General features: G+C 39.3%; 1 protein-coding gene across 3 annotated transcripts in view; it reads right to left on the bottom strand.

Annotated features, from left to right (window-relative positions):
* NKAIN3 (sodium/potassium transporting ATPase interacting 3) overlaps nt 1-26,912 on the bottom strand; it is a 536,750-nt gene that overhangs the window by 26,354 nt on the left and 483,484 nt on the right. For all 3 annotated transcript variants that reach the window (XM_028534034.2, XM_036031159.1, XM_036031160.1), the window contains exon 5: nt 13,976-14,036. In XM_028534034.2, coding sequence (XP_028389835.2) covers nt 13,976-14,036 — 61 coding nt within the window. The remainder of the gene's footprint in view (nt 1-13,975; nt 14,037-26,912) is intronic.

Here is a 26,912-nt window from a genome sequence, read left to right as displayed (position 1 = left end):
TCTTTTCCTACAGTGGCAGATTAACCCTTCTGTTAATCCTCATCAGTGACTGGATAGAATGGCTATTGTCATCCACAGCTTGCCTTTCAAAGTTTTTGTAATTTTTCAGTTAGCCTGTTCAGGATTACTGGTGGCTGAAGGACATTTTGTCACTACTGCTGGGCTTATTAGAAAGAATGTTTTATTCCAGAAAAAAAAGATTTAAAAGAAATCATGAACACAACTCCCTTTTCTATTTTTGGAGCTCGCTCCCTTTTCATTTTTATTTGGCTACATTTCCAGCTTTTGTTCCTCTCATGGGTTCAGATCTCAGGAATCAAATGTTCCCATAATCAGTATTGACACATTCTTCCCACTTAAAATTTTCTAACAGCAGATAATACTTAAATAGTGGAATAATAAATTTATAAAATCTCTTCGGGGTCAATAAAGCAGAATGGCATGGCTGTGAGGAAAAATAATGGTCAGAAAGGTAAGGGCTAAAACCAGTTCTACGAATTTGTCTCAAGAGTTATAACTTTTCCTCTTTGTAATATATTTTTTCTTGGTTATCCAGTTGTTTTCCCCAATATATTCGTATCATTCTCACTTAAATATAGCCAATGTTTTACTTTGCTCTATAAATCAAGTGATAGACACTTGTTGACTTTGAAGTTTTACTATATGTAATTCCTTTTTTACTGTTTGCTTCTACAATTTCAGATATTTCCCTTTGACTATTATTTTATTTTTTTAATGGTCTCTATTATTATTTTTGGATTTCCCTTTCCTAGTACAATCTTCATCCAAAAAAATGCTATTTCTTCTGAGATTGCTATTATACTTTTCCCCTTCTATGAGTTACTATTCAAAGAAAATTGAATCTACCATATTCTTCCCAAGATTAAATCCATTCATTGACTCCACATGATCTAGCAAAGCATCCCAACTGCTGTGACCTGAGTGGGTACAGACACGATAAGATAGCGAGTCCCTCATTCCCTGGTGTTGGTGTGTTTTTGTTGGGGTGTGTGTGTGTGTGTGTGTGTGTGTGCGCGCTGAGTGAGCCTTAGGGTAACTAGCTCTCTACACTAGTCAGTTCTTGCTGGGAGAAAAGTAATGCATTCACCACAGAGCACTTTATGAATGCTAGCTTTCTCTATGAGGGCCAAGACATGAAATAGGTTGGGAATCACTGTTGTAGGAAAGAACCCAAGGTCCCCGAAAGACTGATCCCACCACTCATTTAGCGAACTGAGCATACCACTACTTATTTCTTGTATAATCCAGGCTTCCCTCAGGCCTGCTGAATATTCCATGGTTTTCCCAAGCTCTTTTGACATATTTTTCCCAGTATTCAAAATGCATTTTCTTTGTTGTTCTTTCTAGTGATTTCATGTTCTTCATATAAGACCACGTTCACACACTCTGAGCAGTCAGGCTTGGTGCCCTGAGACACAGTCAGCCTCTGCTTATTTTTTCTGTGCACCCGATTCACTTTGCACAGGCCATTATCTGCACTTCCTTCTGTAGTTCTTTACATGCTTGGCTCACTTAACAGAGTGTAAGGTCTCCTGGGAAAGGGACCGAGTCTTATTTTGTCTGTACCCTTGTGGTCTAACACACAGACACACGGAGACCACTTTTACTAATTAATCAGTAAAAGATTGGTTATTTAAGCTTGTTTAAATACTACTAAAATTAAGCACTACCAGGCTAGATATGGACTATAAATACTTTTGGATCTGACCTGGTCATTGACTTCAGAACAAGAAGAGATATGAGAGAAATGCAGGATCCAATCAAACATTTAAATGTCTATGAGGATTGGCAACATATCTAGAATGCAGGAAGAACACAAAATTCTGAGGCAATGTGGTTGAAAGAAGCAAACAGAGTGTCAACAACATGTTGAAAAGCAGGATGATAAGTATCCTTGAGGCACATGGGAAGATATGAAAATGTTTTAAAGAGTTACCAAGTGTAAAAACAACCAAACAGAAACTCTTAATAGGAGTAAATTCTTATTTTTACTCAAGTCTTTTTTAAAATTCTCACCCAAGAATATATTTATTGATTTTACTTATTTTAAATTATATTTTTCAATCTTATTGAATTTTATTAAATTATGTATTATAATTTTATTATAAATTATATTTTATTGTTTATGCTATTACAGTTGTTCCAGTTTTTCCCACTTTGCCCCCTCTAGCCAGCTCCACCCTCCACTACCTGAGACAATCCCCACACTATTGTCCACATCCATGGGTCATGCATATATGTTCTTTGGCTACTCTATTCCCCATACTATACTTTACATCCCCATGGCTATTCTGTAACAACCAATTTGTGCTTCTTAATCCCTTTGTGCATCTCCCCAGCCCCCTCCCATCTGGCAACCATCAAAATGTTCTCTGTATCTATGATTCTGTTTCTGTTCTGCTTGTTTGTTTATTTTGTTTTTAGAATTGCTTGCCAATCAATATGCATTTATTGACATTGTGTTGTTCATATTTTCCATCTTTTCAAAGAAACCCCTTTAACATTTCACATAATACTGGTTTGGTGGTAATGAACTCCTTTAGCTTTTTCTTGTCTGGGAAGCTCTTTATCTGTCCTTCGATTCTAAATGACAGCTTTGCTGGGTATGTCATCTGAGTCCTTGTGTTGTGGGCTGCTGAATTAGTCACATTTGAAGGGCATAGAATGAGATTGCATCTTGTTCCACCAACTATTAAAAAAGCTGTTAAATTTGTTAAAATAGTGGAAATTAGAATCCCCTTGAAATTTAGGTTATGCTTCTCAGCTGAAAATCCCTAAACATGTAGAAACCTCAGATTGTTTGAGATGCTTATTTATTGGAGAAATGTATTTTCAACACAGGGAACTGATAACAGAATAAAGTAAGCCAGTTCCACAATTTTAATATTCTTTTTTATGAAGTACAGATTAGGGTTTTGTAATCATTGGGATAATCTGTGTTTACCTGCTATGTAAAATCTTTCTGATTCTTAACATAATCAGAGAGATTATGTTAGATCTGGCAGATTCATCTTGTAAAACCAATTCAAAATTTGAATGGGGTAATTAAATTTGTACCTGTGATTTTAAGTTGAAAGACATTGGAACATTTCACTAAAGTTATACACTCTTTAAGAAAATATTTAGATAATTGAATTTAAGTAGATCAAAATGTTACTGAAAGTTCAATAGAATACTGTTCAGCCTTATCAAGAAATGAAATTGTGGTACATGCGGCAGTGCAGATGAATTCTGAAACCACAGATGGACTCCTTGAAATGACTCACACACAAAAGGACAAACCCTGTAGGAGGCCATCATACGAGGTGCCCAGAATTGATAAATACACAGAGGCGAGCAGGGATTGCAGGGGTGTGGAGAGGGAGCTGAGAAGTCCTGGTTCGTGGCCATACAGCTTTTGTACGGGAAGAAAGTGGATAATGCTGATACTTGTACAACATTTTGAGTGTACTTAAGGCTATTTAATTGAACACTTAAGAATCTTCAAAAGGTTAATTTTACATTATGTATATTTTATCACAGTAAAAATAAACAAGAAATTCCAAAGAAGTGGTTATTAAAATTTGGTATTTAAAAGTGGATTTTAAAATGAATACTGAAAGTCCTATTTAGCACTTAAGGCTTAAGAAAACACAGGTTTGAAAAAAAATAGTCACTTTAAGAAATTGCATAGTGATTTAAACCCAGAGTAGCTATAAATAGAATGCTTTTCCTTCCTGGACACCGAAAATGTGCAGTGACACTTGAAAAAGTTTATCTGTGTACAGCTTGCCCTACAAACTCTGTAGTTGTTGAAGTTTCTGTCTTCTTCTCCCCCTCCCCTTCCCGCTTCCCTTTCCCCTTCTCCTTCTCCTCCTTCAGCATCCACAGCTGGTCTTATCTGGAAGGCTCACTTTACTTAGAATTAGTGGCACTCGCTTTTATTAGAGAACAATTTTAAGAGCTGTAACTTTCTGAAATAACGTGGCCTTTGGGGCATGAAGACAGATACTCATTCCAAGGTTATTGGACACCAGAAGCAATAAATTAGAATGCCTCCTAACACCTACTACTCAGGAATGTTTGCTGGGGACGAAAGAACAGCCCGTTGAAATGTAGTGTCTTACAAAAACATGGCCTTTGCTTGAAAAAAGATACCAAGGAACAGAAAACTGATCATTAAAGCCCGACTTTGCTCTCAAAACATGAAGAAAAAAATGTGCAGTGACAAAGTCCTGAAGGAACTTGGCCCTTCACCTGTTCTCTTGTGTCTTTGTCATCTCAATTAGGAGGAAAGCACAGTCAGTGTGACACCGGGCTTCAAGTGTAGTACCAGTAACTAAGGGTCTCTGTTTCTCTTACATAAAAAAAGAAACATTTAATTTACTTCTCCAAATAAACGTGTAGGGGAATGCATAGAAAATGAGGCAAATATAGAATGATGAAAATAAAACAATATTTAAGTCTAAGCTGTGCACTTTTTGCCACAATGTGTAAAAATGGCATATTCTTCATCACTTTCACATGGCCTCCCTGGTAAACACAGGGGTTAAAGTTATGTCCCGGATACAATCTGCCATTTGATTCACTTCTCTGGTGAGAGTCAACAGGCCAGGAAAGTCCAGGTTACCTTTTAACCCTCCAGAACACCCAGGAGGAAGCTACTCCTGAGGTCAAAGCCTTCGTTTTGTCTGGAAGCTTCTTCCAGAAGTGATTCTTGCTGCCCTGTCAGTTAGGAATGCTCTCCTCTTGCCCTTCACTGCCCAGGCTCTCTTTTACCCTCTCTGGCCCAGCTTCAGTGCCATCTCTTCCAAGAGACCTCCCCAGGCCCCCAGGAGGCACTTGTGTGTTAGTGGAAGGCCGGAGATGCTCCACCCCTTCAGTGTTAGGAAAACCCTGTGTGTTTCTACCTCAGGGGCTCCACCTCAGGGAGGGCCCTGACACACACTCGTGCGTGTGCCTCAGCGCCTTGTACCTCAGAGGCACTTATCCTCATGTGTCTCAAGCTATGTGGTCTCCTCTCCTCCAAGCAGTGGCTCAGCAACCAAGGCCCCTGCAATATTGTGGTTCCACCATTGTCGACACATGTCTACCAAAGCTTCTATGCTTGTCTGTGTCCTACAGGTAGAAAGGGGAAGAACATGGAGGATCACATGGGGAAGTTATTCAGGGGCAGGCCTGGCAGTGCACACATGTCTTCTGCTCACTGCCACGATCTAGATGCAGTTTCATGGGGGCTGTGTGAGAAGAACGAACAAGTGGGGCTAGTGACTGGCTGGCTGGTCTCTGACACAGGGTGACACACAGCTATGACAAGACTGGTGAAGGTGGTATTGATGAATATGGACTGGGAAGTATTACGCAATCTCCAGTTGATTGAACTGTGTGTAACAGAGAAAGCTGTCTTTGGGATGCACCATGAACTCCAGCGTAGGCTTTCTGTTCTTACAATCAAAGGAAGAGCAAGGGTAAGAAAGAACAAGAGAAGGGAGAGAGAGATTCTGCCATGAGGAAAAACATGGACAAAACAAAAAGGCTATTTGGTATAATTTAGAATTAATTTACTTTGTACCTTATACAACTCAGAAGGAGAGAAATACCTTTGACTTTTCTCTAGCTTTATTTCCATGTTGGCAATGCTGGCACTCAAGTTACGTGAGTATTCCCAAACTCCTCACTCAGATTCCAGTTTCAAATGTTGTTCCCCAGAACAAGACTACATTATTTCTTTTCTCTTGGTTAATAAAGTGCTTACCATGGAACACATGAAAATGAGTATTCCATATATACTTTTTATTTATTTGTTTTCCTCCTTTTTTTATTGTTGTTCATTTATTGTTGGTTGTTTGTGTGACATTTCTTAAAGGAATTATAAAATCAGATTTCTACTAAATCAGATAAATACTTGATCCAGGAATATAGCTCTTATATCTAAAAAGGATAAATATCTGTTTTATTATCTAATTTTACTTAAAATTCTTCATTGTGCCCTGGCTGGCGTAGCTCAGTGGATTGAGCATGAGCTGTGATCCAGGCATTGCAGATTCGATTCCCAGTCAGGTCACATGCCTGGGTTGCAGGCCATAGTCCCCAGTAACCGCACATTGATGTGTGTGTGTGTGTGTCTCTCTCTCTTTCTCCTCCCCTTCCCTCTCTAAAAATAAATAAAAATAAATAAAAAAAATTCTTCACTGTAACACTGTGGGTATAAGTTATATACTAAGGAAGGCAAGTTAATATTTTTAGGGCTTAAGGAAAAAAATCACCATTCCAAAAGTAGCCAGGGAAAGTTTTCAAAATTTTTACCAGTAGCTGCATTAGAAATCTGTTTCATTTGCATAAGGACATTAGAAATAATTTTAATTGGTAAAATAAATACTATCAAGAGGTAGGATTGCCTGGCAAAACTCAAAAAAAATGGAATTGCCTGGAAATCAGAGAAAAATTTTTTCAAAGAGAGAGCAGTTAACAGTGACCAAAGCCATCCATTATAACAAAGTGCGATAAGATCTAAGTAATTTTGACAATTAAAAGGTCATTGCTGGCTGCTGAGAGAGCATTTTCAGTGACAATATAGGACAGGAGGCCAGACGGCAGCGGACTAACAGTGAATGGGCGGAGAGAAAGTGAACACTAAGTCTGGACCACATTGCAGAAAGGTGAAGGGATTAAGACGTGCAAATTAGCAGTTAGTAAAATAGTCACGGGGATGCTATTCCCGTACAGTGTAGGGAACATAGTCAATGATATTGTAGTACTTATGTATGGTGTCAGATGGATGCTAGACTTGATGGGGGGATCACTCTGTAAGTTATATAAGTGTCTAATCACTGTGCTCTACACCTGAAATTAATATGACATTGTATGTAAACTGTAATGGAACAAAATTATTAAAAAAAGAGAAAGGTCTGGATGTGGGGGGAAGAAAAGCACAAGAGACAGGGAAGCTAAATGCATTCTAAAGGGGAGTCCGGGTAATTTCTTTTATTCTGTGATTTTATTTGTAAGCTGAGGGAAAGGATCCAGTGGGAGGAAGAAGCTGGGCAGGGAGAGGGGAGACAGAGGGATAGATAAGGGATGGGGAGGTGGGGGGAGAGAGAGAGAGAGAGAGAGAGAGAGAATAGTTAATGGAGCAAGGTGCCAGAATATGTGGGAGGGATGGATATAAAAGCCCCAAAAGCCATAGGCAGAATGAATGTCTCTTTTTCTACACAAGGAGAAAACCAATCGTGGGTAAACAAAGGTAGTTCCAAAGGCAGAGGGATCCTGGGAACTGTGGGACTCTATGCTACATGGCTTTTATTTTCTTTGTGAAGAGCCTTAGAGTAGAGGATGAGAAGGGTGCCAGGAATCACATCACACCTCTGGGCTTCATTTTCTTATCCCTACAAGGTGAACAAGGGCTCCAAAGTCTTTGAAATGAGGGTAGAAAACTCTAAGACTGCCAGGTTTTGTTGTTTTCTAATATTCTAATAGACTCTTTCACATTCCATATTGGGATCACAGTATCTGAGGATGTTACTAGGTCACAGTATAACCCAAGTGGGGTCTTCACACCTTAGTACAAACCTTTGGCATAGGAGGAAACTGAGGCCTGGGGCAATGAGGAGGTCAGCTAGAGAGTTGGGGGAGGGAGCAGGGCTCTTGTTCCCTGTCCCCAAAGTCCCAGAACAAATGCAGCTGCAAGGTGCTGGTTCCCACAGGCCTGTCAGAACCACTGAACCTTCCCCCAGAGCTGTGAGGGACCTGCTGCTGGATTGCGCTTCTCCCGGGCCCCTTGCAGCCCACAGAGCCTCACTAAGCCTATCCCAGAGCAACGATACCCCCGCTTTCCCAAGGAAAGTGAGGACACATGCCCTCAGCTCGGTGATTTAGAGTTAGCCTGCAGTTTCAAGGGACCTGGAGAAGGTGCTGACGAGGACCTGGTGAGAGGATGGAAGGGAAGGTGGCCGGCTTGTGTCACGGTGGGAAGTTGCCTCAGGGATAGTGGATGCAGGCATGTGTTTCTCTCTGTGTCAGTGGGCAGCTCAGGGACAGGGGTAAGGAATGAGGGGTCAAGGTACCTGCAGAGGGCTGGCAGAACTGGCCCCGGGGTGGGGACTGAAAAGGGTAGGGGTGGGGTTGGGATAAAGGTATTGAATTTAGAATTAAAATGGCATCACAGGGGACTCTGTCACAACATGGTCAGCTGCTCTGCCTGCTGGGCTCCTAAATATTCCCACTAGTAACCCAGAGTAAAACCATGCAGCCCATGTTTCCTCACTGTGCATTTCGGGTGCTGGGAGGGCACGGATTTTTCAATTTGTTACTCTGCTCTCTCATAATCACATCTGGTTCCCAAATCCCCCGCCTTCCATTCTGTGCCATCTGGACGGCAGATCCTTCATTCTTCCTTCCCCACTGAAGGACACGTCATACAGCTGGGGCTGGGGGTCACAGTGAGAACCGGGAGCCCCAACCTGCCTGCAGCAGGGGTATGGAGAGCAGCAGGCAGGCATCAGTGAAGAGGGCTTGCTTTAGGGGTAAGGCAAGGCATCAAACTCCATCCACAATTAATCTGGAGCAGAGAGATCAGGATGTTCTGAAACACTGGCAACATTTACCATTCGTGAACGGATGGAGAAGAAAATGTGAGGCATGTGATTGAACTTTGAGATAACCTGCCAGCCACAGGGCATCATCTGTAGAGCTGAGTGAGTGAGTGCCTTTGGAATTCCCTAACTGCCGAACATGTGATTTCTCTTGCTGATGGGCACAAGCTAGAAACTGGCGGAGTTGGAACCATCGTCGTTTCAAGCTTCAAGTGGAAACCTAGAAAATTAAACCCCCCTCTGGGGTGTGGGTGTTCTCTGTTTGTTGGTGTCAATTTTCTGTCAAAATAGGCCTCACTTTGTAGCCAATGAAAATTCCAGGGAAGATAGATAAGTGCACAAAGAATTCATACTTTATTGTTAATTAATCAGATTTTTAATAGTGTAGGGAATGGGGAATTTAAATTTGCATAAGGTGTGAGGAAAGACATATAGGAAATAATGTAAATACATGGGAACATTTTCCCTACTATGTATTTTGTACAATAAATATTCACTGGTTTCCTCTGATGTTCCAGATACTGCATCAGGCCCTGGGATCCTAGGATGATCCCCATGCTCTACAAGTGGGGTACCCTGTTCATTAGGAAATAAATTGAGCACAGGTTTGGAGACATAGTTAGACCTACTGAGCCGTGGGGACAAGGTGTCCTCAGGAAGACTGTTGAAGAGCACACAGAAACTGTTAGTGGCTTGAAGGAAGGTGATGCTGTCTCATCTGGTGACTGACTGGGTGAGGGAAGAGTCAAGGAATATGCCCAAGGTTCTAGCTTGTGTGAGACGTGGTCATTCACATAAAGAGAGATAGGAAATAGAAAAGGAAGAACTTTTACCCCCATCTTTACCAGTGGATGTCCTAACGATCCTCGCAGTACATTTGTTCATAGTTATTCATTCAATGCTCACACATCTGTTGTTTGGAGTGTCCACTGTGTCAGGAAATGGGCTGAGCCCTGGGGATATGATGCCTTTAAAATTAAAGTTGTGTTATTGTTCCCAAGTGGAGTGTGCAATGGAAGCATATAATAATATATCACAGGTGCCCTCATCTAGCCTGGGGAGGGTGGTCAAATTTGTAAAGAGATAGTTAAGCTGAGATCTGAAAGACGTATAAAGTTAGTGAGTCAACAGAGAGAGAAGGCCCCTCTGAAAGAGCTTGGTGTGAGGTGGTATGGAAGAATTTCATGGACATAGGGAAACAGATGTGGCTGGAGATGAGGAAGTGAGAAGGGTAGAAAATATGGCTGTAGAGAGTCTGCGTTCAGTGAGATAGGCTTTAGTCTAGGTGCTGTTGAGTTTAGCACTGACTTTGGAGCTGGTTCTGGTAAGAGGGCTCTCTATCTTGCTGCTGTGGTGATAGAATAGATGCTAGATAGCTAGTAATTCTATAGTCGGTTGGTAGTCATCCAGGTAAATCAGGGGAAATGCTACAGGCTCTGAATCTAAAGTGTGGTGAGGATAGTTACATGCAACTCATCAGAAAGTTACTGAAAGAAAAATTCTCTGAGAACCAGTAGATTTTTAATGGCTTATTGGATAAATATTGCAACTCCTTTGAAATGTTGGCTATGGCTACAGGATCACCCTTACCTGGTTCGTGTGCATTTCTCCATCTTTGACTCACAAAATTGTTCTGTCCCTCCACTCTTAAATATGCAAACATTGCAAGGCTCACAAGACAATGAACCCCGTTTTCTATTCTGAGGATTATCTAGGCCTTTGCTGCTTTCACTCCTCCCCCTCCTGCCTCCCTTTGGGTCATTCTACATCTCAATGTGTTCTCCATATATTACATAGTTAAATTATTAGGAGGAGATTGAAGTTATTTTTATTTCCAGTTCACATCATTTCTATGGTAATATCACCTTATCCTTTTAAAAAGAACGCATGGACAAGCAGGCAAATACATGAACACTAGCCTGCAGGAAGCCTGAAGAAACAGCAGATGTGTGGAATATTTTTCCAACAGTTATGCTTCCTTCTACTGAAAAGTTCCCAGAAAGTATACTTGCAAGGTTCAGATGCCTGCACAAGGAGCTACTTTGAGTTGTTCAATGTAAAATATTGAACCCACCTGTGGGGGGTTCATTTCCTTTTTAAAACTGTTAGTGTCTTTAACATACTTTTCTGCCACCATTCAACATATATGTCCCACACTGGCCTTTGTACGTCCAAACAGATATCCCAGTTGTAACTGGTAAGCTAATATCAGGAGTAGTGATAGCAACAGATTCTCTGGGAAGTTCTGGCAATATTTGTGTAAGTCAACAATACTTTCAGCACCTTTTGCCTCACCTCCACACTTCCCTGAATTAAAACATTCTTTTTAGTAAATCCAACAAGATAGTAACAAGCCCACAAGTTCATTTTCAGCAGTAGATGATTCACAAATGGGATGCTGACAGGTTTTTATGATTACATATTCCAAGTATCCTGGTCTCACAAAAGTGCTCATAGAGATTGACAGATATTGTAAACAGAAACAGAGACATAAACAAGCATTTTCACTAGAATGAGCGATAGAAAATATGGACCCTCACCTACCAGTACTCTTCTTTTTGTGAGCTTATTTCATTGTCTCTGACCTGCAGTCATGGTCTTTATAGGAAATAGTGAGCAAAAGAGGCTGAGAAGTAACTAAAGATGGGTGGATGGAAATAAATGTTTTCTCAAGCATTTAGTGCCCTTCTGAAATGTCCATCACTGAACTATTAGTCCCACAGAACTACTTAGCAGTGCAGAGGGGAAAGCAGGTAGCTGTTATTAATTTTTAAGGCTGGCTGACAGCTTTCAGTCCAAGTGCAAGGCTTAACTTTGCATTCTAAATAGTGCAGAGCTTTTCATTTGTTAGAATAGGATTCGAAATGATAAATGACATATTGTCTGCCAAAATACTGTGACATTACATTATATATTTGCAGTTACCTTTCAGAATAAGCTTTCCAGAAGTATACCCAGACAAATTGGAAAGCTAGCAGTATTGTTTCCTTATTTTATGTTTTGCGTTTAGAAAAACAATTCAAAAGACACGTCTGCTTGACTGTGGGTTGGTAATGTCTCATCCAAAGGGCAGTTCATTATTGCACCTAAAAGCTAAGTGTTGGCACAAATTGTACTAGTCTATGAGATCATTGCAATTGGTTTCATAGATTTCTTTTTGCTCACATCTGCCTTCTCAAGACTCTGGGACAATTCAATTACAAGTGCACTTTTGATTCCTACTTCTATCAATAAAAATATAAAATTACCCTTGCTTGAGAACTATCAGACTAAAAGGTTTCTGATTGCTTTTCACTGTCATCTCTCTTCCATCGGATTATCATGTCAGGTTTATCTAGGGCATATTTACTTTGTTCTGAGAACCTCAGACTCTTTCTGACTCTGAGCATTATTTGAACTGATGGAAGCACAACTACTGTGTCCAGATGTCTCTCAGTAACTTAATGTATGGCCCCAATAACAAACACTAGAATTAAACCATTAATGGAATAGGTTGTAACAGCTGCTTCAATCCTAGTTTGATGGGCATTAAAATAGCTGATTCAGAGATTTCTATAGAGAAACTTAAGCTAATTAAAGACACCAAAGTCAATGGAACTATAATATCTGCCCGTAGCAGACAATCCATATATATCGACATTAATACTCTAAAAGAAGGCTAGTAGAAGGTCAAAAAATGTTTGCCCAATTTAGATGAGCCTTTTATTTTGCATGTCATTTTGCATTTCCCAGTTCTGCTTAAAATCACAGGCCTCAAAGAAAAGTCCTTTCTATATTTATGCTAATAGATAAAGAAGACTATTGATTATTCTGTCTTTTCTCACACAACAAGGCAGGAAAGAACATTGCATTGTTTGAGAGCCTCCAACTAATTCACTGAGGAGGAAAAGAAAGAATTCTTTTGGTATTTACTCAAAAGTACTTTATAGGATTTAGTTGAGGTTTATCATTCATTGTTACAATTTTTTGAAGTATTTATTTATCCTCAATTCTAATCATTTCTGTTAGGTCCTGATTCCAGTTAAAACTGCTCATATTCAATCGATTTCTTTTGGCTGTGCAGCCTGTTTCAGCTGTGGGTCAGAGGCAGACTGCTTTTTGTATATTAACATTGTGAGACTGTGGAAATAGCTACTAATGGAACTCCCAAAAATAGGCTTTTTGATGTTAACCTCATAGTGGGAAGTATGTCATTACAGCTGCACTTTTGAAATGTCAGAAACTTTCTGGCTCATCTAGCATTAAAAAAAACAGATACCCCCAAGCAAGCATAAAATATGTGATGCAGTCTGTTTGCATGTTTTCACTGCCCGATGAGTTTCATCTCAGGTCTAATATTTATTCCACTTGGTCAAATAAATTGAGATGAGAGCTTATTGTCAACTGGATCCCCATTTATGTATTGTACACTCTATCTGCTTGGAGGGAAGCATTCATCAGACCCTGCTGGAGTCGTGTTCTAGAAAGTTATAATAGTTAGCTAGAGACTGACCCTCGTTGCTGAGTTAACTTTACAGCTCAGACCGTAACTGCAATGATGTAACTAAATCTCTGATACACTTGGATGTGATTTGTTTATCCAATATTATTATTTTTTAAATAAATTAAAATTTCCTTTGGTATTACATGAGCCCATAACAGAGGTGTGCCAAGAAGTGCCTTGTATATTAGCAGATAGGTGCTTAATAAATGCCAGTTGTTGGCCTATGTTGCAAAATCTCTGTCTATATAAGTTCAGGTTGTATATGTCTTTTTTTGTTGGTTTTTTTTTTACTTAAAAAATTATTGTATTTTTCCATTACCATGTAACTCCCTTATATCCCTCTCCCCTTGCAAACATGTATATGTCTTTTTTTTGAGTGTTCTGCTAAAATGTGATTACTTAGCTTTTTTTAGCATCTCTCTCATTGTTTTTTACATCTTGCCTTGAAGGTTATTCATTTTTAGTTTTCTCAGAGCATTCTATATAGTTTGTATACATATAGGTCTTGCTATAATGTGCATTGTTGTTTTTGCTATTTGATTACCAAATTTTGCAGCCAGCATGCTTACAGGTGGTGAGGGATAAAGCAGCCCGGAATCTTCTACTCAGCAACCTGTTTAGGTCTCTGATGAAAAGTTACAAAGACACAATAAGACAGCAATCCGTGGGCTTCTGTGTCTCTGGGAAGCTTCCCACACAACTGGAACTGCAAGTTTCAGCACTCAGCACCATCTTATCTGAGTGCAGTTTGGTTTGTAAATGTGTGATTGTAACTTTACTATGGTGAGTTCAGTGACTTTAAATTCCAAATAGAAATGACTTCATAGCCCTATGATGATTGTGTTAGAAGCTACATCTCAGCAAAAATCAACCTGCAGGGAGACATAGCAGCAATACTTACAGGTGTCCTCTTCTTCCATGAAAATACTGATCACATAACAGGCATACACGAAACCAACCAACTGCAAAGGAGAGAAAAAACATTCTTTAAGAATCTAGGCCTAATGTCCATAATTAAAGAGCATATATAATCCAATAGATAAAGAATACATAAGAGTAACATCTAGAATTTGTAATAAAAATAGAATTTGTAATAGAAAAAATCTTGTTTTTAAACAAATGCCTGTGATTTTTAAGGAGGTTTTCCATTTCTATTCAACTTTAATAGCTTTCTAAAACAATATACAGGAATGGGGAAAAAACCAATTCCTAGATAGTTTACTTAAATTTTGATTTGGGAAATATAGATGTTACATTTTAAGGTCACAGGTTATTCAGAACATATCTTTTTAAATGTTAACTATTTATAGAGCAATTTGCAGCTGCACTCATTATTATTACAACTACTTTAATGATTAATAACCAAAATGGAATAAAAATATATTAATTACAAATCAAACACCAATCATTTACTAAACTATTTAAAATGCTCAGAGAATATAAATTCTATTTAAATACCACATTGTTTTTTTAATTATAGCACAATAGAATGCATTAACTTTCAGCTGTTAGTCATAAAATCAAACAGATGAGATGACTTATACTTTGGACACTAGTGGTTAAAAGAATAAATGCAGGTGCTGATAGACTTTCTAGCTTTTCACATTTTTTTCACTTATACTGAGAAGACAATTTTTATTCTATGGAGCCAGTGACACTGTAATTCTTGGAGGACAAAACTGTCATTAAATCTAGTTGAGTCTAAAATTACTCTGATAAGTACTTTGATGAAAAAGACGTTCCTCAATAGCTGTTATAGTTTGTCTCCTTACCTTTCTCTCCATTGTTAAAGTCTGTTCCTCCTTCCCCTTTATAAAATAACATCGGGAAGGAAACTTCCCTGATAGGCCCAGTGTGAAAGGCTGAATGCAGAGAATAATATATCTGGTGGTTGTGGCTGCCCAGGTAGACTAGGACTCTGAACTCATAGCCCACTTTCAACTATCTAGACTAAGGCCAAGAAGTCCCTCAGAGGATGAGAAGTTAGAGTGAGAAGGACTTACATAGAGAGAGTTGCCGGGGTACAGGAAGGTTCTCTCACCTCAAGTAAGGGGGCAGTAAGGGGAACCAGAAACATGGGGGAACACAGGTGCTTGATATCTAATTCCCACTTGGAGAACTCAAAAGTTGGGGGTGCTGTGGAAAAATGAGCTTTTGGTGACAGAGTATGAAGAGACAGGGCTGAGCAGTCATGGCCAGTCAGGTGTATGGGTCCCCTTAGCCTGGTAGGTAAAGCCTTTTTGAGAGAATTGATTGTGCTATTCTGGAGTGGGACCCCACACAGAGGACTTCCTGCCAGGGGCAGGTGGCCTCAGAAGAACGATGCTGCTACTTTGTGTGTAGAAGATGCACCAGCCAGAAAGGCTGATCACCCAGAGAAATAGCTGAGAGGATCCTAAAAGATGATTGGGGTGGGTTTTTTAAGAACCCACAAAAGTACCTGCAGAAGGAAGAGTTGCAATGTACACCTAGAGAACACCTCCTGCTAGATTACAACTGAACCAGCCAAGTGAGACCCGGTTCCTTATCTCTTCTCCCATGAGTCTTCCTTTCACTGCATCCCTGGACTGACCCAAAAGAGAGAAGTGGAGTGAGAAGAAGGAAAGCAGCAATAGGCCCCATCCCCACTGCTATCTCCAAGTTGAAGTCAGACCCAGGCTGAGGAGGAAAGTTTAAATCGAGGAAAGTTTGCACTGGCCTGGGCTGGATTTTTTTAATTAAGGTAAAATTGGCATACAATATTACATGTTTTAGGTGTACAATATTATAATTTGACATATGTATGCATTACAAGTGATCACCACCAAAAGTCCAGTCACCATTCATCACCATACAATGACTCTTTCACCCATTTCACCATCCTATGAAGCCCCTCCCCTCTGGTAACCACCAGTCTGTCCTCTATAAGTTTGTTTTTGTTTTTTAGATTCCACATATGAATAAAAAAAATCATAAGATATTTGTCTTTCTCCATCTGACTTATTTCACATAGCATAACAGTTCTTGCATCCATATTCTTGCAAATGGCAAGGTTTTATTTTGTTATTTGTGACTAACTAGTATTCTGTTTATATACATTCGCAGGTTCTTTATCCATTTTTCCATCACGGACACTTAGATTGATTGTTTCCATATCTTGGCCTTTGTAAATAATGCTACAGTGAATAGGGGGTGCATATATATTTTCAAATTAGTGTTATGGCATTCTCTGGATAAATACCCAGAAGTGAAAGAGCTGGGTCATATGATAGTTCTAGTTTTACATTTTTGGAAAAATCTCCATCTTGTTTTTCATAGTGTCTGCACCAATTTACACTCCCACCAACAGTGCATAAGGGTTCCCTTTTCTCCATAACCTCTGCAACATTTTTTATTTCTTATCTTTTTTATGATTATGGGCTGGATTTTTTAATATCCATGAGGAACCAAAAGAGCTGTAGGTTTGGCCTGAAATGTGATACAAAAGGTGGGATAGGTTGAGGCTAAAAAGTGTGCTTGAAGGGGCAGTGGGAGAAAGAATAAAAGGCCTTTAATTGTATTTTACCATGTTCAGCTCATTCAGTAAACCAGCTGCACACAGAAGAGAAAAATGGCTGATGGTCCTATTACAAAAAACTTCCTAATGAATTTCTTCCAGTCATTTTCTCTTAGTTGCTATATGTTATGGTTATATTCTTATGACTCATGTCAATACTTATCATAAACTTAATTGTTAATAACTATATAAATTTGCATAATTTAAACATACGGTAATATATTTGAGCAATATGCTATTATTGAACATTGTTTTCAAATTATACATACTATTATAATGAATATTAATACTTTTTCTGTATTTTGGATTATTCTGATTCTCAGAAGTGCCATAAGTAACACATTTCATCCTACTACAGCAATGAATGACAATGCTTGCTTTGTCATGCCCTTAAAAATATATGCCAATATAATAGACAAATGGCATCTTTTCATTTATTTAATTTGCAATGGTTTTATTTCACTTGAACATTTTCATATTTTATTAGACATTTATATATTTTTTCCAAATTATTTGCAGAAGTCCTTTACCTGTTTATTAACTTGCTTTTATTTTCATTAATTTGTATGAGTTCTTATGGTGTGTATATACAAGCTTTTGCTATATTTATTGCATTTATTTCTTTTTGTCAGCAGGTGATAGCAATGGCTCCATAATTGTGTAATATTTTCTTAGTAAATCATACACTAGAAGGTATCTACCTACAAATAATTTTTCTATTTTCTTGGTGGGCTTTCTCTTAGTGTGGGTTTCTCTTAGGGCTTTTTCTTGGGTGTGTATGTATACATGTAACTCAAGAACTTTCTTATATTAATTTTCAATTGGTGCTGTACAAATGTGTAAGTTAACACAGAACGTATTTATTATCCTACAGTTCTGGAGATTGGAAGCCTGAAATGGGTCTCTGTGGGCTAAAATGAAGGTGTCAGCATGGCTGTACTCCTGGAAAATCTGGAAAATGTTTTGCAGCCTTTTTCAGTATCTAGAGGTGCCTCTATCCCTAGGCTTGTGGACTCATTTTTTACATCTTTAAGGCCAGCAACCTTGAACTGATCCTTCTTTGTTGCCATGTTCCTGGTGTCCCTCTTCTGCCATCTTGTTCCCCTTTTAAGGACCCTTGTGATTCCACTGGACCCACCTGGATAATCCAGGATAATAAGGTGACCATTTAAGGTCAGCTGCTTAGCCACTTTAATTCCATCTGCAACCTCAGTTCATTCCCCTTTGGAGACTAGTTCATGGACATCTTTGAGGGGCCATTATTCTGCCTGCCTCATCTGTGACCTTGTGTTTTTAGTTCTTAGCTCCTTGCACAGTGGGCTACAATGGGAAAGAAGAAGAGATATTGATGCAATTACTTATGTTTTAATGTATGAAGTAAAATCATATCTTGATTTAAAAACAAGACTTGAAAGGAAACTTTGAAAAGTCTTTTATATCAATTCACTCCTCTCAGGAAGTACCATCTTTTAACATTGGAGAAACCACTGCCAGCATCAATTTGGTGTTTGTACATTAGTGTATGTTTTCACATCTTTACTATAAATATGTATCTACAAACAGACCATAATTAATTTAAATAGCATTTATTTCTAATAGTTTTCTTGATACCTTTCTGAGAATATTATCTTTTTAATTTGATTAGAGCATCATTGTTTTTTATTTTGTATCATGGCTGACAGAGAGCTTATACTAGGCTGAGAATACATGTCTGCTCTGTCTTTTCAACTTTTTTTCATTCATCTGTCAATAACTATTTTTATCTTCAATCCATGGATTCTTGCAAGAAAAGTTATAAGCCACATGGTCATTTTGTGAGCATTAGTTTTCTTAAAAAATAGGCAATATAGTGTGTAAACTTACTTAACTCAGCACAAAAAAATGTAATTCATCTCAGTACACTCAACATGCCTGTCCCCACCAATCCCACCATGCAGTGGAGCTCCTGCCCCTCACAGGATAATCTAGAAACTCAGCCACACACACAACTTCCTTACTTGTAGTCCTAGTGAGGCTGCCAGTGCTAAACCACATGTTAGATATTGTTAAAGGTAGTTTTTTTAGGTTATTGGATAAAAATAAATAGGTATAGAGGCAATGTTGTCTCCTTATACTCCTATGGATTACTTCCTTTCAACATGTGTTCCATTTTGGAATATTTTATGGACTTTTGGCATGCATTTGCCCTTCTTTGGAGACTTACTTTGAAAATGACCCTTTTGGCTGAAAAACAGCTCAAAGAGTTCAGATAACATGAGTTTTAATGATATAAACATAGGCGAATCAGATATCTTTTGAACTCTATAGAGCCAGACCAAGTGACAACTGAACAGATCAAGGTCTCCTGTCCAGTGTGACTGAGTGACTGGTACCAAGAGTCTCTTCCAGGTCCTTTGCAAAGAGCAGGACAGTAGCAGAATGAGTGAATAATGTTATAATAGACACATTTCTGAACTAGCTTTATTACTTGGGTTACAGACCAAAATTTAGATGCTGCATTTCTTATTTTATCTTGGAAGTTGCTTATTGAATAGTTAGCCCACAGTTACTTGATAGTTTTCTTATTACAATAATATATTTTTAAAGGATTTTATTTATTTTTAGAGAGAGGGGAAGGGAGGGAGAAATAGAGGGAGAGAAACATCAATGTGTGGTTGCCTTTCACATGGCCCCCACTAGGGACCTGGCCTATAACCCAGGCATGTGCCCTGACTGGGAATTGAACCAGTGACCCTTTGGTTCACAGCGCATGCTCAATCCACCGAGCTACACCAGCCAGGGCTATGATAATATTTTTTTACAGCAAACCCACATAAGTGAAATTTCACAAATCATTATTTTTTTCATTTGTATTGGTGTAAGGTAGGTAAAGATAAATAAAATATTTTGATTAATTGCTATAAGACTTTTCTAGTCTTAAGAGTCTAGTCTAGTCTATAAAGCTAGGTCCTTCATGATAGCTAAACACTGTAATGAATATTATTTTTCTACTTTCGTAATAGAGTATAACTCTTTAGAAAAAATATAACACTTCTACCTACACCTTTATGTTGATTTAAATTAAACTAAATTATTTTGTCTTCTCTGATATCTTTGGAGATAGCAATGATACCTAAAGTATATATTAGTATATTATTAGCTTCTTTGACAGAGACTATGTTTTGGTGTCTTCTAATGTTAGCTGATTCTATTTGGCATGCTTGGCCATCGGCATTTACTGGTTGGTTCATTGGCATTTACTGGAAGAAAGGCCAGAGGATTGATGAGAAGGCCCCTTGAGAGCCTACTCAGTGAACTTAATGCTGAAACACTGTTTTCACATGTCAATATGTAGAGCTGATTTGATGGGGTTGAAAAAATTCCACCCTGATAGACAAATTCTGACTGAAAACAAAATCCACCCCACCAACCTCTGGTTTGCCTTCCAGCTGTTATAAGAGGCCTGGAAAATATTAACTGCTAATGGGTGTACCATAAAATTGTTGTGTTGCATTATTTATACATTTAAGAATACAAATATAAGAACCCTCTAAGAAATATTCATAATATAAAATACATGTTTATGTTTAAGGAAACTTTTTAATAATCCCAATGCAAGTCCCTTTCTAGGCTAAACAGAAAGAGGTTTACCAGGTGCCTACCAATGAAAAGCAAATGCAAGTCCTGATTTTGTCATTTGAGTAAGTGCAGTGACAGGGTTAGGTTGAGACACTGAGCAAGTTAAAAGGATTGCATAAGATGATGATCATAGAAGTATCAATACTTTTACAAAGGCAAAGGAGAGCAAATTCCTTTAAATGTTTTTTTAAGAAATATGTTATTACTTATTTCATATAAGTATGTTACTTATTTCTTCTCCATAGTTTTAAGGTCATGTATTGTTCTAAAAATATTGGGTTACTGCATTTTCTGAAAAGATTCATAATCTATGTACTGAAGAGAATTGGTCAATATGTTTATTTCTCCTTTCCCAAATAATTCTTTTGACTGACAAAAAGGTCAATTTCTTTATTGTTATGCCACCACACTATCTTTATTCAGTGATTTATTTTTTTTACTAATGAAATGTGATAACACCTAGTTGTAAAAAACAGCAATGCATAGCAAGAGAAAATTTATCAGATCCAATTGTTCACTAATGGGCTGTAATAATCTCTTGATAGATGACAAGAAAGGAATTTTGGACAGGTAGCCAAAATATATGGTACCACTAGCTAGAAATGGTAAGACAAAAACATGCCATAGTAGAAATATTAGATCACACTTTAGGTCCTCAAACAAAATTTGCCACCTATAATCTCAATAGTATAACAAACAAATTAATTAAAATATATGCTTTTACTTTGCTTTATTGATGGGAACACTAATAAAATATTTATCCCCAAAATTACTTTGGTTACCATGATTAACCAAACTGCTATTTAATTAATAATGCTACTCTCATGAGAACCTGTCTAGACAGGTGTTGGTCACCGATTTGTGGATGGCTGAGAGTTACATTGTGTTCTGGGTTTCCTAGAATACAAGCTGAAATAGTCCCTGTGGCTTTCTGTTTACCTTTACAAAATGTAATATAACGCATTTTTGTTAATAGCAAAGGCATACAACATAATAAATAATGCCAGGATAATAATCTTGATTATTTCTGCTTTTAATAAAGTTTTAAAAGTCATTTATTTTAAGGACACTTTTTCCTGTTCCATTAAAGTCATCCATCTCTATAGTTACAACATTTACTTTTTCGCTCTGTATTATAAATTCTGACTGCATAAAATTCTGACTGCATAAATTTCATCTTTCTGACATATTAAATGAATGCAAATGACATAAGAGCAGATTCCAACACCTCTTTTTGTGAAGGGATTGATTAGCTTTTGCAAGTAGGAGTCATATATGAGATTGATTTGTTTTGGCCTGCAAGCCTCATGTGAGGACTGGCAGGCTGAAGTTTCACACCTGTAGACACAAGGATGAGGACACTGGCTGTGTGTCCTGCTAATTGTGAATGCTAGTATGAATGAATCAAAGAAATGAGTCATCTCTAAAAGCCTGAGTGTCTTAAGGGAACACTTTAAGGTGAAACAGATGATGAGAAAAGCTCATCCAGGGAACTCAGGGAGAAAAGCTTGTTCAGGTCTAGCGTTAGGGTGAGAGAATTGCTGAGTCTGAGGGAAGCCTAAAGGATTCTTAAAGAAAAACAATTTCCCATCTACCTTCCTAAATTTCCCAGCACTCACACCAACATTTATTTATTTATTTATTTAATTTTTTAAAGTCTTACCTGAGGACATCTTCCCATTGCTTTTTAGAGAGATAGGAAGGGAGAGAGAGAAACATCAATGTGAAACAAAAGCATCTATCAGTTGCCTCTGGTAGTACCTGGACAAAGGATGGAACCTACAACTCAGGCATGTGCCCTAACCAAGAATCGAACCTGCAACCTTTCAGTTACAGGATGACATGCCAGCTGAGCCACACCAGCCAATGCCACGCTAACATTTAAACCCTAAAGTTTAAGAGAACCTGTAAGGAATGACAGAATTTTCTCTATTTGACACACAGCTTCTAAAATGCTCTCTTAGACGATTTTTTCTTCACTTCAAAACAACTCTATAAAAAGCCTTGGCCAAAACTGCCTGTGGGCGGCAGGCAGAAGAGGACACATTTTGTTCCGTGTAAAACTTATTCCTGTGAAAACATTAAGTTGAACATCTGTGAGTAGGAAGCTTCTGTAGGTGATTTATTTGGGCTAAGGTATTAAGTACTTTATAAAAGAAAGCATACTGACTAATGTCAAGAACTGGGCATAGTTTAGGATTTTACTTTTATAAGCTAACAAGTTAGCCTGTTATTGTTTCATGGGTGCTGGTCAGAGACATAAGGTGAGCAACAGCTCCTTGTTTGTGCTGTATTCCCTGCCCCCTGGGGGCCACGGTGGGCCCTTGCTCACACAGAGGGCTGTGCTGCAGGAGAGGGCAGCAGGCCACCTTTATAGCAAGGAAAGCAAGCCCATTCTATGCCAGCGGCGGGACTGGGTGGGTGGGGAGGAGAAGTAGCCTCATCCCTGAAGTTTGTTGACTAAAAATATAACCCGGAGAAATCTTTCAGGTAAAGAGCAGTTATAAATTTGGAGGTGATCAGCGTATCTATAGGTGGTATTTAAAGCCATATGACTGCATTTGATCACTAAGGAAGTGGATGAAGTCAGAGAAGGAACCCAGGGATGAAGTACTGAAACATTTTGACACTTGGGGGTTGGAGAGAAGCAAAAAAGGCTGAAAAGGACTGACCAGAGAGGTACAGTGATACAAGAAAGTGAGAGCCATCAGCTGTGCCCAAGGCCTCTGAAAGGTCAAGGACACTGAGCACTAAGCACTGACCACTGGACTGGGTAGTGGGAGGACATGAGTGACCTTGATGGGAATTGTTTTGGTGGAGGGTGGAGCCAAAATGTGATCAAAGTGGATTCAGGAGGAAAGAGAATCTCAAAAATTCTTTTAGGGAGATTTGCAGGTAAAGAGAGTGGAGAAAGGGAGAACAACTGGAAGAAGATACTAGTCAATGAGGTGGTTTTATTTCTGCTTGTTTTTATTTTAAGGTGGACATTACTATAACATCTTTGTATTCTGATGGGAATAAGCTCTTCCCTAAACTGTGACTCATGATTGGGGGTTATGGAGGACAAAGATTATTTTGTCTATCCAAGCACATGTGAACTTTTCATCTACTTCCAAGCCTTCGATAATCCTACCTCACCCTGGCTTTCAAAGCTCATCTTCCGCCTTCTCTGCCATGAGCCTGCACCCCAGGTCCCTGAGCACATCCTACCCTTTGCCTGCCCAAGACCTGCAAACCCTTTCTCACAGCTCTGTCTCCAAAGACCTTCTCATCCTTCAAACCATGTCATAAATGTCACATCCTTTGATCTCTCCAGTGGCTATACCTCTAGTCTGAACTGTCTCAGCACTTCATCCTTATATCTCTAATGCACTTCCCAGTATTGCTTTGTATCATAGCTATATGTGCATTTGCTATCTCCAGGTAGGTCCTTAAAGGCAGGAACTTTTGAGAGAGTAAATAGAAAGGCCATGTCCTCTGAGACTCCTGTCCTGGTTCCTTCAAAATGAGGATCTGTTCCTTCCCCGACTTTGGCACAGCCTCATGTCCCTTGATTAAGGCACATTTCACATGACTATACCTATTTATTTAGACCACCATCTCTGTCGCCACACTCTTTCAAGGTGAGAACTTTTTCTCAACTCAACTTTGCATTTCTGACACTCAGCACTTTGCCTGGTACAAAGAAGATACTTGTTAAATGCTTTTGAATGAACAAATGATGAGAAGCATTGTATTTCAAAGGGAAGCGTGGGAGGGAAACCAGTACACCTGGGATAAAGTGGATGGATTTCAGAATTTCAGCACACTAGCAATATTGAAATTCCTCCATGGGTCACTCAGGCAAAGTAAAAGCCAGCTCCACTCGTGTGCAGTGATAACTATTGTCTTGATTTGAAAAGCTTGATAGATTTTTCTGCTTTGCTTTGATACTGTCTGGGCCATGCAGTAAACATGAGAACAGCCAAAGACTGTACCACATTAGGCAGATGGAGGAAACATAAACATGTAGACAGAGAAGAGATACTGGGCTATTTTCACTTACACAGTAACTATTGGCTGGGTTTACATGAAACCAAACAGTTGAAGTGCATTAAAAATGGCTACCTGTATACCTGAACACATGCTCCTTCCTTCACTGGGGAGAGGACAAATAATGTGATGGAGTAAGAATTTTCAGCCACTTTATTGAAGTGATAGGAGGTTTTTAATAAGGACTAGCAGTCTTCCTACTCTTGTGGCAAGTCTGCATTTAGCACGCCCTTTTGTCAGGTCAGGAAGGTAGACAACAAAACGTCCAGACACATAATGCAGGGTTAGTAATTTGAGATTCTTCTGACTCTTCTAGAGGGGGTGGGGCTCTGCTTTGTGCCATGGCTCACAGTCAGTTTGGGACTGGCCAGCAGGCGAATCTTCCTTGGAAGTTATTGCAAACTCTGAGACTGAAGAACAGGCAGCAGGTGGACAGTCTCCTTGCACAGGGCTGTGTGGACACATTTCTTTCTCTATGGCTCTCAGGGGGGCCTTTTCGTGCGACTGTCACCCATGCCCATCTGTTTTCTCTCGTGTGCCCGGTACGACAGAAGTTTAGGATCTTAGGGCCCTCAGGGGAAGAAGTCCAAAGAGGAACTGGCCTTTTATTTGTTTGGATTACTCTGGGAAGAGTGTGAATCCTGCTTAGCCCTAATCTATTTGTTTTTAATCAAACAGCTCATACTTCTCCTTCAGGAATCCCGAGTTAGAGTTATGTCTGTTTATGGAAGTGTCCTTTGCCAAGTGAAGCCTGAAATTATTTGAAGACATTTGGATCAATCTCTTAAGGGTCCCACTGGCACCCTAGGCTCCAAATGAATCAATGAATATGGAAATAAGTTGTTTTCTCCCTGATGACTATAAAAATGCACAAGAGCAACACCATCCCATTTAGCCAGGCTTTGGGATTTACTGCCTTGATGTGTCCGGGAAGCGCTTGTGTTGACAGTCAAAATGGAAAACAAATAGTTTCGGGCTTCTACCAAGGAAGATGCATTTTTTAATGACCTGCTTTTGTGGCGCAGACATTCTGCACAGGCCAGCTCGCAACATCGCAGGGAACACGAACGTTTCTCTAACTCACAAGCAGCTTTGTTCACAGATAATGCATTTCTGGTGGCAATGATTTGAGGAATGAGAACATTGTTCAAAAATAAAAAAAGTGAAGGTACCTATTGAAATAGCTCATTTTATGTAGGATTTTTCTAAGTGTCCACTGCCAAATTTAATAATTCTTCAATGGTATCATTTGAATAGCTTGGTAGGGTCATAGTATCTGAGTGTTATGAGGAAATTTGAAGGAAACTATTTCTCTTAAGAAAAATTTCATTTAGTGTTTACCTATTTTATAATCCTAAATGTGAACTAAAAGAGAATTTGTAAATGTGTGATGTTAGCATAAATGTAGTTTGGGAGTAAAGAGTTGCTTTTATGACAGTGTCAGAGTGTCACAGGTGCGGCCTTGGGTGAACTCGCCTGTCTTTGTGCACACGGAGACCTGTGAACAAGCCAGGTTACACAGAGCTCTGCCTCTCCCACAGCTGGCCCTCTATGTGGAGTCAGGCCCAGGAAACTGGGGTGAAAGTTGGGCTTAGTTGGGAGCCCTCTGCCTGTGTCCATTCAGGTTGGTCTCAGACTTCCTTGTTTCCATCTGGTGGTGTTGACTACACTCTCTGGAATAGAAGCTCACACTTCCTGTTTTTATGACTCATTTTGGAATCTGCTCTCTGGCATACTACAGCAGATTTAGTCTTTGTGACTCTCCCATGTTGGGTACCCTTAGGTACTCAGAAGAAACATTTCTGCCAATATACCCTCAAATCCAGCTTGCTACTGGGCCATGTGATAGAACAGTGGGATGTTCCTCTCCAAATTTTATGTGTTAGAACTGAGACCCCAGAGCATCCATTGGAAGGCAGTGGATGGCAGAGCAGCTTTGCTCCAAGCTCCGTGCTTAGGCAGCCAGGCACTGCCCTGAGGGCATACAAATCCACCTGCCTATCCACTGCCTGTCTGCTTGACTCAGCCAGTAATGGAGCTACCAAGGGGGCATTTACAAAGGTCAATGTCTGGAGCCACAACTATTGTGGACCCTGATCCTGTTATTCGGTGATAGGCAGGTAACCTCCACAGATTGCTCAGGCCCTTGTCGCAATGGAATTGTATGTAAATACACAGAGTTTGTGGATCTCAGGAGAGCTCAAGAGAAAGAGAGGCTTTCCTCTGCTCATACGTGTCTGCAGAATTTGAGAGGACGTATTTTGCAATATATGAGTAGAAGTCTGCTTCTCTGTGATTAAGTGGGGTTTTCACAGGCTTCTTAATTTGTTTGGGAGATGCATTTGACCCACCTAGTGAAATATGGCAGATGTTGTAATCTTCTGGGTTGGGTTAGCAGATGGAGCTAATTCTGCCTAAGTCCACCGACTTGAACAGGAGTCAGAATGAGAGCGATGATGCTATGACCCTGGTCTGAGAAGACCCCAGGGAATTCTGTGTGAAAAATTGGCCACAGTAGCAAAGTGTTCCAGCATTTGTAACTAATGGACCTTTGAGTGAAGCCAGATGCATAGCCTAAGACCTGTCAATACTTCATCATTGCTGCAGCAGATCATTGACCCTCCCTCACAGTTTAGGAGAGGAGGATCTCATG

This window comes from Phyllostomus discolor, chromosome 7 (assembly GCF_004126475.2).
Source record: "Phyllostomus discolor isolate MPI-MPIP mPhyDis1 chromosome 7, mPhyDis1.pri.v3, whole genome shotgun sequence".
NCBI classification, from domain to species: Eukaryota; Metazoa; Chordata; class Mammalia; order Chiroptera; family Phyllostomidae; genus Phyllostomus; species Phyllostomus discolor.
This window is presented reverse-complemented; position numbering and strand designations above follow the sequence as displayed.